Source organism: Penaeus vannamei, chromosome 16 (assembly GCF_042767895.1).
Source record: "Penaeus vannamei isolate JL-2024 chromosome 16, ASM4276789v1, whole genome shotgun sequence".
NCBI classification, from domain to species: Eukaryota; Metazoa; Arthropoda; class Malacostraca; order Decapoda; family Penaeidae; genus Penaeus; species Penaeus vannamei.
The window spans coordinates 970,087-984,281 of record NC_091564.1 but is presented as its reverse complement, the minus strand read 5'-3'; the positions used below and the strand labels follow the sequence as shown (position 1 = coordinate 984,281).

The 14,195-nt window shown below is 42.7% G+C and overlaps 1 protein-coding gene across 1 annotated transcript in view; it reads right to left on the bottom strand.

The window, feature by feature from the left end:
* Positions 1-1,885: 1,885 nt before the first annotated feature.
* The window catches only part of LOC113820088 (zinc metalloproteinase dpy-31), a 12,692-nt gene continuing 382 nt past the window's right edge, over positions 1,886-14,195 (bottom strand). Inside the window, exons 1-13 of the mRNA XM_070130985.1 lie at positions 13,261-14,195; positions 12,405-12,615; positions 11,292-11,488; positions 10,623-10,823; positions 9,711-9,834; positions 9,188-9,322; positions 8,890-8,973; positions 6,442-6,604; positions 5,695-6,064; positions 4,984-5,096; positions 4,119-4,254; positions 3,479-3,574; positions 1,886-2,308 (exon numbers count right to left, since the gene is read on the bottom strand). The exon at positions 13,261-14,195 is cut by the window's right edge and continues 382 nt beyond it. Coding sequence (XP_069987086.1) covers positions 2,069-2,308; positions 3,479-3,574; positions 4,119-4,254; positions 4,984-5,096; positions 5,695-6,064; positions 6,442-6,604; positions 8,890-8,973; positions 9,188-9,322; positions 9,711-9,834; positions 10,623-10,823; positions 11,292-11,488; positions 12,405-12,615; positions 13,261-13,563 — 2,373 coding nt within the window. The 5' untranslated portion in view covers positions 13,564-14,195 and the 3' untranslated portion in view covers positions 1,886-2,068. The remainder of the gene's footprint in view (positions 2,309-3,478; positions 3,575-4,118; positions 4,255-4,983; positions 5,097-5,694; positions 6,065-6,441; positions 6,605-8,889; positions 8,974-9,187; positions 9,323-9,710; positions 9,835-10,622; positions 10,824-11,291; positions 11,489-12,404; positions 12,616-13,260) is intronic.

The following is a 14,195-nucleotide window of genomic DNA, read 5'->3' as shown; positions in this document are numbered from 1 at the left end:
ATAGACAGAGGTGTGCTAGTGAAAAGGATAAAGAGGGGTTGATTAAATGTGTTACGTCAAAAGTCGAACATCAGTTCAGGACTGGCATTGAAAGGAGCAAAGCGGGGTGAAAGTAGAGAGGCTAAGTAAATGGCTAATGTTTGGATTTACATGGATGATGATGGATGGATGGATGTTGGAAGTCATTTTGAATGTAGAAGGAATGGGAGCAGAGAGATTGGAGGATGGATGAGGTAGGAATGTTAACATGGATCATCTGATAATTCTAAATACCCACAATCCCATGCTTGGTGGTGTCATGGGGGGCTTAGGAGACAACGATTGAGGCCCAATTTAGGGGGTCACTCCTCTCTTGGATCTCGACTAAATTTGCATGGTATTTTCTTCATAGAGGGCATTGGGCTGTCGAGTTATGTTTGACAGGGTGACCTAGACGCCAATAATTCTGGAATTCAAGGGAAGGAAAGTTGGTATGGTCGGACAAGGAGGGACTTCGCCAATATAAACATGAGGTCATCTTGGCAATATTGATGGAGGGAATGGTGTAACTTTGTACCGATATTGTATCATGGTTAGGCAGGCGAGTAAGTTTCCTCCACAGTCCGACCAGTCCTTGTAGACGGCATCTTTCTGAGAAGATGGAGACGGTTCCAGTGCGTCTTGAGGAAGGGATAAAGCTGGGCATGGATGGATTAGCCAATGAAGCCAGATAATGCGTTAGCTTGGGATTCAGGTGTAACTATGACAAGGCGGGAGCAATCAGGACGGCTGCGGAAAGAAACTTTGCTTTCTTGTTTTTGAAGACATTGCTGGAATGTTATCGAAGGAGCTGTAGAGAGGATCACAAAAAATCGATTCCATTTGGCTGAGCTAAACAGATAACTCAAAAGATTTGTATAGGTAGGAGTAGTAGACGGAGTGGGCCGTGTGGAAGAGGGCGTGGAGTTCAGCGAATTAATTATGTGGAGAGGTGAGCAAAAAAACTGAAGAGTCGTAGTAAGGGAAGAGGTAGCAGTAGATAAAGATGACTAGAGGTGGAGGATAATGGGACGAGGGAAGGTTTTCCGGAGGTTGAGTAATAATCTGCGTGGTTGACTTGAACTGGACTTGAGGTGACAGTAGGCATAGGGGAAGGGGCAGTTTTCAGAGTCGTGGTCAAAGAAGAGCCTGGGGTCATGGAAGCAGGGGGAATTAAAATCAGTAGGGCTAGCTGATAAAGGGGCAAGCCTTGATGCATTCAATAAAGGTATGAAATCTTTATTACTGGTCATGGTAAGTCTAGAACATATTGAGGGAGAAACGGGAATAACCCTACGCCGTTCATGACTGGCACAAAGTCACCCTTTCATCCATAGAACACGACTCTCACACCTGAAGAAGTGGATAGTAGAAGGGGTTGGAGAAGATAAAAGTTATTGTAATTGCATGAAGTATTTCATACAAGGAATTTTTTCAGTTTCATTTATTTCCAATTTGTGGAATTTGTATACAATTTTAAGAATAAGAATTGCCGAATCTTTAACCTTTTCTGTTGAAATTTTGCTTTTCGAATATTCTGAAACTTCCTTCGAACCATCTGGGGGAACTGCTGCAGTCTTACCATTTCTTCATTTAACTTTTCTTAACTACTAATATTGTTCCCTGTTCTTGCGATAGTGATATTAGAAAGCTTTTCATTTTACTTGTATTGAATATCATAGAATATAATAAAAAGATTATGTCCTAGGCGCTAGAGCCAGGGGAAAAACAATCACAGGTTTTCCTTTTGATCAGGCATGTCAAAAAATCTTTTAGACCTGTGAAAACATTACTATTGCCAAAAGGTAAAGCAATATTTGAAATTAAATTATTTCTGAGTCATTAGGTGTTGATAAAAAAAACATAGTACAATATAAAAGTTTATGTTTCAGAAAATATTAATTAAAATATCAATTATACGACTGTTAGGATCAAAGTCCTGCAATATTAACACAACGCCTTTGAACAATAAATAGATAAAAGTAGCCAAAAAGTAAAACTCATGAATTACATAAACAGTTAAAATGCTATAAAAATTATACGTGAGTAGTTACACAACTTCATACCGAATATGGAATCCTTTAGAATTCCTCATGGACTTATACACCACATTTAACTCATTGCCAGAAGAAAGGAGGGAGATTGGCAGATTTTTTTCTCCGCAGACTCTTGTGCTTATTGGTCTGTAGTAGCTCCTGCTTCCTTGAAGATCCACCACGAGGTAGTTTTCCGAACATCTCCCGATCTTCTTACCCTCGACTGAAATCTTGATCTTCTTGTTTGCGGGAGCCTGGGGGGAAGGTTTCATATAAATTGCAAGTCAGGGTAAGAAAAGTGTGCATAAGAATGATGTACTTGTGTAACTGCTCGTAAAATGTTCTCGATTTAGATTACTTTTTATAAAACAGCTACAAAAAAGCCTTTATCTTATAGGGTACACGTAAGCGCACCTATTTCGAAGAGTAAAATGCGGATACTTGTATTACACCAAAACTCAGAAGAGCAAGACCTATATATATCAGCGGAAATATTCATATTGAATAGACAAAGAGAAACGAAAATACACCACCTACTCAACACAGCGACAGCAAGACTTACGACACTACACTCATGGGTCCCAACCTAGGTGCCACAAGATACTTCCTAGGGGGTCATGGAGCAGTATGGAAATTATGAATTTAAATTAAATTGGATTTTGTCTAACATGGCAGACGCTGGACGGGGTCATGAATATCATTATATATTTGTCGGCAGCCACAATAGAAAAAGGTTGGGAACCACCGGTTTAGATCATAAGCACAGACGGGTACCTTATCAGTTGGAAGTCACTACCGAAATCGCAATTCTTACATCAATCTAATGTTTGTACCTGTGCGAGTGTGCGCGCGCAAATGAATGAGTGAACGAGTGAGCGACTGCGTGCTTGCGTGCGTGTGCGTGCGTGCGTGCGTTTGAATGTGCGCGCGACGATACGATACCGATGCTGGTTACATGACAATGACGATAATGGATGGCGATGATGATGTGATGATAATGATGACTGGTGATAAAGCAAATAATAATTCAAATAATAAGCACATACAAGTGCCCTATCAGTTAAAAGTTATCGTTGCCGTTATCGCAATTCATGGAACAATATGAAAATCATGACGTCGAATTAAACTGAATTTTATCTCGCCTACAGTACACATAGTTAACTAACCCATATTAATAAATTGTTTTTTGTTTCTGTAAAGTGTTCTTGTCCTATAGGTACTGACACCATTACACTATTCATAACTAGTAATAACTGAATCTAAAAAGATGACAGACGCTAAAGATGATGACTTATTAGCCGGCGGCCACAGAACGAAAAAAATATTAGCAACCACGGCTTTACACCAACAAAAGCATCAACAACAACAACAGTAACGACAAGAAGACAGTACTTTAGCTATAACACACACAAGGCCGCACTCACAATGATCCACCACTCGCACACACACTCCCGTCCGTGGAAGCTCGGGAAGTTTGGCGTCGTGATCATTCCCGCCTCTCCCGCAGCTGTGTTTATGATCTGAAATTGGAAATAGGATAATAAAAAATACAGGGTGATATTGACATTTCGAGCAAAAAAAAGGTTTTTGTTATGTAACTATATATATACGTTTTGAATAATGAGGATTTCTAATACATGACCAGGAAATTACTGATAAGAGAGAGTGCCAAATTGCTCCAAGAATCTATTGTGTAAATCTGAGACCAATTGTGCTCGGCGAATTCTTCCAAAAAGGAAAAAAAAACATAAAAAAATACATAAAAACGAAAAACATTCTAAAGAATAAATGAGCATGCATATAACCAAACATCAAATTAAACTTATTTAGTTATTAGTTTATCAACAAACAAATACACGCGCACGAACACCGCCATCTACTTACACAAAATATAAATAATTAAGTCACTCACTTGTAGTCTCAATCTCCTCTCTTTCAAATACATTTTAAGTCACACTTGTAGTCTCACTAACTACTCTCCTCTCTTCCAAATACCTTTCCCTGCTAGATAAGTAAAAAAGAAAAAAAAAAGAAAAGAAAAACGAAAGCGCAAACCACAAGAACCTTATGGCAAGCCGAGTTGCTCTGGGGCTCGAAAGTGATGTTGAAGCCTTGATAATTGTAGTACTTGTCCGAGGCGAATCTTGCTGTGAAGGCGCTGCTTGGGAGGAGAATCTTGCTTGTCTGTGATCCGCAAAGCCTTCGCCAAAATGGGAATGTGGATGAATTGTGGATGAATTGGCGATATCAAGAAAAAAAGACGAGAATCGTATTTGAAAACATATTATATATAAAATTATATAAAAACAAAGAGAAACAGCCACTGAGAAATAGAAATGCGTAAAGACAGACGAGAGAAAGAAGGGAAAAATGAGAAAGAAAAAAAGAAAGGAAAGAGGTGAAAAAGTAGGAATAAAAGAAAAAGAGAAAGAAACGAAGGAGAAAAAGGATAAGGAAAGAAGGAAAGACATATGGAGAGAAAAAGAGAAAGAAAATAGGGTGATACTACGAAACGAAGAGATACATTGTATTCATGTAAAAAATAAGTACGAACGAGAATTAATATCTTCACTATAGATATAATTGACCGGTTTCGAATATGTATTTCTGAGAAAGATGCATTCGAAACCGGCCAAATACACCAAAGATAAAGAAAAGCGAGAGAAATAGAAAAAATGGGGGATGGAGTGGGAAAAAAGGGGCGGGAAAAGAAGAGAGGAGAAGAAGAGAAGAGAGGAGAAAAAGGGAAAGAGAATGAGTGTGTATCATAAGTGTATATATGCATATGTACTACATGTCGTTGTCTGGTTTTTCTAAAAGCTAATATGCCTGTATTCACATATAAGCTAATACATGCATGCCTATGTCTATGTCTACGTATATATGTACATGTGTATATGGGAATTTGGCTCATCTACACCAGTCATACCTCGTTTCTTGGCTGAAGGGTTCTACCAGGTCGACGCTGTCCACACACACGCCACTGGCCCTTGGCTGGAGTTTGAAGTAGTCGAACTTCACCTTGACTGCGACCGGGGAGTTCTATGGGCAATGGGAAGAGAAGAGAGGAGAAAAAGGGACGGGAAGAGAAGATAAGAGAAGAGAGGAGAAGAGAAGAGAGGAGAGGAGAAAAAGGGACGGGAAGAGAAGAGAAAAAGGGACGGGAAGAGAAGAGAAAAAGGGACGGGAAGAGAAGAGAAAAAGGGACGGGAAGAGAAGAGAAGAGAAGAGAGGAGAAAAAGGGACGGGAAGAGAAGAGAAGAGAAGAGAGGAGAAAAAGGGACGGGAAGAGAAGAGAAGAGAAGAGAGGAGAAAAAGGGACGGGAAGAGAAGAGAAGAGAGGAGAAAAAGGGACGGGACAAGAAGAGAAGAGAGGGAATTATTAACATGTATTTCACAACGAAATGGTTTCAATGTTGTTTATGGTAATTTTTATGTTGATAAGCATGGCTGATGCATTCGCTACTAGTCAAATAATATACAGAATTCCTCGTCATACTTGAACTGATCTATTCTGAGGTCATGCAACATGGACTTGTCTAAATGTTACAGTAAAACAGTCTTACGAAAGCAAAAGTAGAATGAAAGAGGAAAAAATACACTTTTGCAACATGAAAGATGCAAGAAAATAGCAACTCACAGGAACCAAGGTGAAAAAGCACGAGGAATTCTGCGGGTACTTTTCGAAGCCAAAAAGGGGCGAGTTCCAGTACACGTTCCCCAGGTCCTCCAGCAGACCACACTTCGAGTCTCCTTTGGGCGGGAGCAGCTTGTTCACAGCGGTGTTCAAGGAGAAGATGGTCATCCCGCTGAACACCGTCCTGGTCAGTTCTTCAGGCAGGACGGGCTTCTCTGTGCCAGCTTTTCCTTGCGTCCTGCACCCCGCTATCGGAAGGAACCTGACCTGGGCTTCCCACCCTCGGGAGTAGCGAGATGTAGTGTGGTAGTAGAGGATTATGCTCCCTGAGTGGATGAACTTCCGGCCTTGATGGATCTCGTTGGCGCAGTACCTGAGGGGAAATGGGGTCAGAGGCTTCATACTCGGTCGCTGTGGCTGACAGATCCTAGTTTCCTGACACACATTCTCGCGAAACTGAAGTCTCTCGATGGCTGACATTTACCTGCATTTACAGTTCTGATAATTTTATGTTCTATGATATTCCAATGATGATTTTATCTTTCACCCACTTTTATTCTTACTTCACTGATTCTTACCAAGAAACAATCCACAGCCCTGTATAATTAACATCGGATACGCACTTCGCAAATACCTCTGTCGTATCCTCACACTTCACCAGTAACGCTTATTCTCTTTTCCAGCACTTACCACGTTCTCCGCCTTCCCTTGAGCACTTACCACGTTCTCCGCCATCCCTCAAGCACTTACCACGTCCCCACATAAGGGTCATTGGTCCTGATTTCGAGTCCATCCCAGTAGCAGCATAGTTGATTGTTCTGGCACTGGATACGCGGGTACATGGCGAAGTTGGTGAAGGTCAGCTCCACCTGGTGGCACTCTGGGGCAATTATCCATTTGGTGCACTTCACGCCTGGAGGAGGAGCAAGTGGATAGCGTGAAGGAGGTGGTAAAACGGAGGAAAAAGGATGAAAAAGTAGGCGAAAATGGGTTATGCGAGAGGAAGGTAGGAAGGTATGAGGGAAGGAAGATATGGAGGAAAGAGGGCAAGCAGCTAGTAAGGTGGAGAGGTGGGAGGTAGATGAGCAGAGGGTGAAAAAGTGATGGAGGAGAAAAGGCAGGAGGAAAAGCAGAAGACAAGGAGGAAAGCTAAAATGGTTAGAGAGTGAGATCAGGAAGGAAAAGAGATGGAATGGAGGAAAGGGAGAGGGAAAGAGGACAGAGGGGACAGTAAGGGAGAAAAAATAGGAAATAGGCGAAATAGGTGAAAGAAACAGGAACAGGGAGAAGCAAGACAGAGGAGGAGGAAAACAAGGAAAGACAGGAAGCTAGACAATAGGGAATGAAATAATCACGATTATTCGAAGAAGCAGTAAATTTAAATTCTTCGACTCGCTCGCAGTTCCGATGGCCTTAAAAAGGCCTTAGGCGGAGCCAATGAAAAAGGAAAAAGAAAGGTTTGTAATATTTATGCTTTTTTTAGATATAACCTAAGATATGTGACGTTCAGATTGACATAAGCAAGATATAAATTGGATCACAAGAACTTGTTTTGATTGGTAAAGGTGTCAAGTCGTGCCGCCCGTCTAAAAAAATAGAGACCAAAAATCTACTTAATGTGTATTTCGGCCATTTATTTGTAAAGGTTTTGTTATTATTCTAATAAAGATATTGTAATAATTTTCTTTCATTTATCATACTCAATTTCTATGTATTGATGTATGTTTGGCAATATAATCACATACATTATGTCACTAATGTTATGTGACCGTAGGCCTATAAGTTCATTGTGCCACGTGGTTTAATGCATCCTGTATATGGCATGTTGTATACGCCGTATGTATACCATGCATGTATGAACTACCAATTTACAGTTGTTAACCAGCCCTAAATCGCCAAGTGGGTAGTTTCGGGCTGGGAGGGGCGAAGGAATTATATGAAGAAAATAAATGCTACTACAAAGTCATGATACGATATGATTATATATATATATATATATATATATATATATATATATATATATATATATATATATATATATAATTGATTAGTAAATAAGCTATTTGCAACCCCCTCTAAATAAGTCTGAACTGACCAAGAACACGAGCACGAGTGAGCACATCCCCGCTGAACGACGTCGGACGTTTAGTTGGGCGTCGAGTCAACAGATGGCGCTGGTGGACGACCGGGGAGATCACATTTTTAAGAATGCGTTAGATAGCATGTTTCCTGTCTTTCGTATACAGTCTTTGGACGGAACTTAACTGCTGGTGCCTGACATACAATCCCCCCCCCCCATCCTTAAAAAATCCCAAAATAAAAGGGTAAAATCTACAAATAAAATGGAAAAAAGTCAACTGATTCGTCGGGAAACAAAGAACTCCTGAACTTGTCGCACAACAAAAGAACTAGCACCCCTACGATGCGGGCTATGCAATTCTCCTGTATGTTAACTTAACTTTAGACCGAGCAGTGCCATGCTTATCCGAAAGAGCAGTAACACAGGATTCGATTTCCGCATCTGCTTTTGGCAAAGGGGGAGTACGGCTACAATGTAGATTTTGTGTTGTGCATTTTTTTCTCTGCTCATCACTGCTTATATGGCATTTCAAAACCAGGAAAGAGTGGCAGTTTATACAACAAATAACGTGACAATGCTACGTCTGTTGATGTCCTGTTCATCTTCATTTCTATTCAGTAAGGTCCAAAAACATTTGAGAAGGTTTCCAATTCATGTTTTCTATGGAAGACTCGTCGGGAAACACACAAGGTGGTTAGATAAAGACTATCATCCTTAAAATTAAAATGGTAGATGCGCTCAGCCTAATGTGACCCTCTGGTTTAACCCTACACGTATAACGGGTCTGAGTTCAATGGGAATAATGACTATCTGATTAATTCTAGAAAAACGAAGTATTTCGAAAATAACGGTCACAGGGCAAAGTCAGGGCATGCCAGAGGGATGATGATTCGCCTATATACCTAATGAACAATACAATTTCGCTACATTTCTATGGTGCAAGTGTACACCTTGTAGCTACTTAACAGATCATTATTTCGAGTGTTGGACTAATGTGTGTAAAAAAAACAACAACAGATGCTACCATACAAAGTGCCACATAAAAAAAAAAAAAAAAATCTAGAGTTTTGGGAATTTAGCCAAATACAAGACACATACTATCATACTATCATACATACCTGGTGGAATAGGATTTGGAAAGTCTTCAGACTGTATAGTTGAGGCGACAGTGATGTTTTCTGAACAACCAGACAGGTAAGCATCTACGGAAAAGCAATATTGAAAAATTACCTCAAGAATATTGCATCTTTATTGAGCTTTTAGGTATAACATGATTATTTCAAATGTCGCAAAAGACATGTACGGAACTTCAAGTACAAGGAAACTCAAATGAAAGAAAGAAAGAAAAAAAAAATGGCCAATAAAATATAAAAATCCCATTTAAAAATCGTCCAAATTCACAATTTCCTTCCTTACCATAATAACCCTCAATCTGATATTGACAATAGTCGCCACAAGTTCCCGGGGGACAAATGCAGGTACAGTTCACACCCAAGTATCCGTCGTTCTTGCAAGGGTCCGCGCTCTTTCCGCAGGCTTTTACCCACTTATCTGTGAAGCAAAGTCTCCGTATAGTCTTTTTTTCCCCCGTGGAAGTCGAAAAGCAAATAAAAAATAATTGGGCTGTTTATGTACGTTATATCCAATATAGAGGAAGTCTCTCTCGAAAGACTTATAGATTCCAAATGGTGGTAGAAACATATGCAGCATGTGATAACTTTAGCAAATTTATCTTTTATGCAACCTACAATGCATTCATATTACAAGGATGAAAAGTTTTACCAGGCAGATTTTCCCCTTTGTCCAAAATATTAACGGATACTGACTGTCCAACAAAGAAGAAAAATATGATTGAGAAATGAAAAGTGGTATATCATTCTGGAAATAAAATTGAATAAAAAACTCATTTATGCCTAAATTAGCCACAGCTATAACCTACCTATGCAATTGTACATGCGATTGACCAGCAACTTGTCTCTGTGACTCAACTTATCCATGGATCCAACAAGTTCTTGGAGAAGAGGGTTGACAGTAGACAAAGTCAGACCACCATTGTAAAAGGTCTACGGGAGAGGAGGAAATGTTTTAGTGCACGTCTTGAGAGAGAGAGATGAATTAATTTGATAAGGTTTATTTATAGAATCGTAAATGCTTTCCTGTCCAGTGCATTCACCCAAACTGGCTGAGCGTCTGTTGTAGTCAGGCCATTCGTCGGGTATCAGTTACGCATTTCTACTGGACTGCACCGCAAATCTTACCTTATCTATACTTATCTTAAAAAAAAAAAACTTCGTCTTATCACGTAAAAAGATAAAATCCTATAGTAAAATTAATTTAATCAAGTGATATTCTTTGGACATTTGACGGACAGGATGTAATAAAGAAAAAAGTAAGACTGCGACTTGAGGTCTTGCACAATTTATTACAAATTGAGTTTTATCTCCAAAACTGCAACCTATACATACTGCATAACCTGTAACCTTTTGTCCGATCTGTGCTCTTAGGATGCCAGATGGAGCCACGCCCTATTTTGCTCATCTTTTCTGTAGATCAAGCTTCGTTATCACTACCAAAAATAAAGGTTCTGATCTTCGTGTGGAATGCAACTTTGTCACAGGATGGTATTTCGAGAACGAGAGAAAACGAGATATAGATAACGAGAGAAAACGAGATACAGAGAACGAGAGATGGAACATTAGAAAGAAAGAGCAATATATATATATATATATATATATATATATATATATATATATATATATATATATATATATAAAGACTACAAACAGACAAAAAGGAGACCTTATCCCCTGGCAGAACCCACGCCCCTAAAGCGTCCCAAACCCCCTCATACCTTCGCCCTGTAGTGCATGATCGAAGTGAGGTCGTACTTGACCCCGTAGTTGTTGATGGAGTTCAGCTTCGCCTCATCGAAGTTGAACCTCGAACTCTGCAGGATGTTGTTGGTGTTCACGCGGACCTCCTCGTCGCGGTCCGGTCGAGACTGCTCGTGGAAGAGGCCCAGGGCGTGGCCGACTTCGTGGACGGCGGAAGACTGATGGGAGGGAGGGGGGAAGGGAGGGAGGGAGGGAGGGAGGGAGAAGGGAAGGGGGAAGGGAGGGAGGGAGAAGGGAAGGGGGGAAGGGAGGGAGGGAGAAGGGGGAAGGGGGGAAGGGAGAAGGGAGAAAGGGAGAAGGGGGGAAGGGAGGGAGGGAGAAGGGGGAAGAGGGAAGGTGGAGCGGTGGAAGGAAGGGGGATATTTAGGTTTTCGAAGGGTGAGACATATATCATGATATATATCATGAAATAGTATATATAAAAAATAACAGTAATAAACATGAACCGCGCAAGATTAAACCTCCCCTCCCAAAAAAAAGCGGGAAGCATCATAAAACACGAAAATACATGCAGAAAAGAGAAAGTGCCCCCTCCCCCCCGCAATAAACAAATAAATAGATAAATAAATAAGATGAAATACATACAAAACAACAAACGAGGAACCCGCCACGAGCAGACCACCTACCAAGCCACAATTCTTGCCAATGGAGATGTACTGGCCATTGAAGAACCAGATTCGGCCGATGTAGGAAAAGCAGCCGTTGCCCTGGAAGAACTTGAGGTGGGGTTCCGCCGCGCTTCCCTGCTTCGTCTCGAACTTGACGCAAGTGTGAGTCGTCCATTCATCCATCGCCTTCAAGCAGGTGTCTCGGTTTACCTTTGCTGTGGAGAAGGGAGGGGGGCGGATGAGTAAGGGTTGGGGGGGGGAGGGGTGAGTAAGGGTTGGGGGGGGGGAGGGGTGAGTAAGGGTTGGGGGGGGGAGGGGTGAGTAAGGGTTGGGGGGGGAGGGGTGAGTAAGGGTTGGGGGGGGAGGGGTGAGTAAGGGTTGGGGGGGGAGGGGTGAGTAAGGGTTGGGGGGGGAGGGGTGAGTAAGGGTTGGGGGGGGAGGGGTGAGTAAGGGTTGGGGGGGGAGGGGTGAGTAAGGGTTGGGGGGGGAGGGGTGAGTAAGGGTTGGGGAGGGGTGAGTAAGGGTTGGGGAGGGGTGAGTAAGGGTTGGGGAGGGGTGAGTAAGGGTTGGGGAGGGGGAGGAATGAGTAAGGGTTGGGGGAAGGGATGAATTAGGGTTGGGGGGCGAGGGATGGATAGATTTAAAGATTTAGTTTTAATTCCGTTTGTTACAATGGATGTTCTTTGCTGTGACACTTTTATTTTGCTTCCAAATCTCCCCGTGTGTAAGGAATGGCCGGGGTTACCATTCACTAGTAGCGCACAGGATTGAATGCAGGTCCGCAAGATTGCTAGACTAGCACGTTACAGCTGCGCCACACAGCATGCACATAAGGGTTGGGGGGAAAGTGATGAGTAAGGGTTGGGGGAGGGGGGGGGATTACTACTACCACTTATTAAAATACGACTGCTCTTACTTTTAATGTTGTGACTACTACTATACTACTTTCATCACTGATACAACTAACACAACCATCACCACCACTTACTGATTATACTTATTTTATCACAGACACTGGCCTTGTCTTCCTTTGAAACGATTATTGGTATTTTTTTTACCGAATAGATATGTGAATAATGCAAGCACACCAACATAATACAAACCCAACCGCACTGCACTGCCATAACTTACTGTCTGCAAATGTATAAGGCACGAGTGGATACCCCTCAGGCCCGTCAGTCCAGTGGTACTGTGTGTCCTTAATAGCCTTCTTCCCCTCGGTGCCGTTGGTCTCAAGGTCCCTCATCACGTGTTCCATCTGTTCTTTAGGGATAAGCATGTCCATCTGGTACAGCTTGCCCTCGTTCACTTCTAAGAGGTTGGTCACTTCAAAACCCAAGTGCTGTGGGGAAAGTGGTGGGGGAGGGATTAGGTGAGGCGAGATGATGAGGATGGGAATGGGTGGGAGAGGGGAGGCTGACACAAAGCTCTGCTGGGTCTATGTCCCACTTCAACTGTCTTTGGTGGCAGCGGTGGGATATACGAGCAATCTAAGGAGGATGCCATCAACTCTGATAAAATCCGCCTTAGAGTTGGCGAAGTGCACATCCCAGCAATACACAAAGGATTCTGATTCTGCTGACTAGCAGACGGCTAGTCAGCAGAATGACACTGACTTACATCCATGTTTTATCAACATTATAAACAGAAAACCCAATCAACGCTAGTGAAGCAGACAAATAGACTTTTCAAACGTAAGATTAACCAGTTTATATACACATTGATCCTGTTAAGTTATATTGATGCAGATTAGCTAAGAGAAAAGAGCCACCTGGTTTTTTTTTCCAGGTCTTCACATGGATTTGTAAATCAGCCTCTATTATGGGATTATGTATATTTGAGTACTCACATCGTTTTACACAAAAACGAGACCTCACAAAGTAAGCACCTATACAACTAATAACAAAAGGTAACTCATTCATGTCTCACTTCACCCAATCCATCTAATCAACTTATCACTCATTCCCTTACCGTATCCATCACTTACATTCATCATCTCTTTAGTCATGTGCTCATCCTCCTGGCCTTCCTGGTCCTCTATCCTGGGCATCTCAGGAAGTTCCAATGGCTTGTGAGGTCTGCGTTTCTCCTCCCGGTAGGAGTAGGGATTGAAGTACTGTTCAATGACCAAAGGCTTCCCAGTGTTATAGTTCCTGTCATCCCCCTCTTCTGAGAAGTCAAAGGCATGGCCAGCTTCCATAGGCTTGAGATACGACAAGAACTGTGGAACCTTTTCGTTGCTGTAGGACCTGGTCTGCTCTAGGACATCCTCCAGCGCAGTGTAAAGCATGTCCTGTTGATTGTTGCTAGTTGGGCCTTCCTGGTGAGACGTTTGGACTTCGGGTCCTAGGAAGGAACTGTCACTCACCCCAGACTGACCAAAATAATTGTCACTGGGCTCCTGAGGGTCAAATGCTCCCTGATATCCGTGACTGCCCTCTTCTAGGAGGTCCTGACTACCAGTGTCCTCTCCCCACGGGTTCGACGAGTCGCTGTCTTCTACTAAAGTGCTGTGAGTGTCACTTCCCAGGTGTGAGGGACTGTGGTCTCTCAATGAGTTTGTTGTGTCACCCCATGAGCTCTCAGAGCCAACTTCCCATGAGATCTGAGTGTCACCTCCCCACGGGGCCTGAGTGTCACCTCCCCACGGGGCCTGAGTGTCACCTCCCCACGGGGCCTGAGTGTCACCTCCCCACGGGGCCTGAGTGTCACCTCCCCACGGGGCCTGAGTGTCACCTCCCCACGGGGCCTGAGCGTCACCTCCCCACGGGGCCTGAGCGTCACCTCCCCACGGGGCCTGGACGTCACCTCCCCACGGGGCCTGGACGTCACCTCCCCACGGGGCCTGAACGTCACCTCCCCATGCGGGTTGAGCGTCATCCCTTATGAAATAAACTTGACCTTCCCAGGGTTGATTTAGAT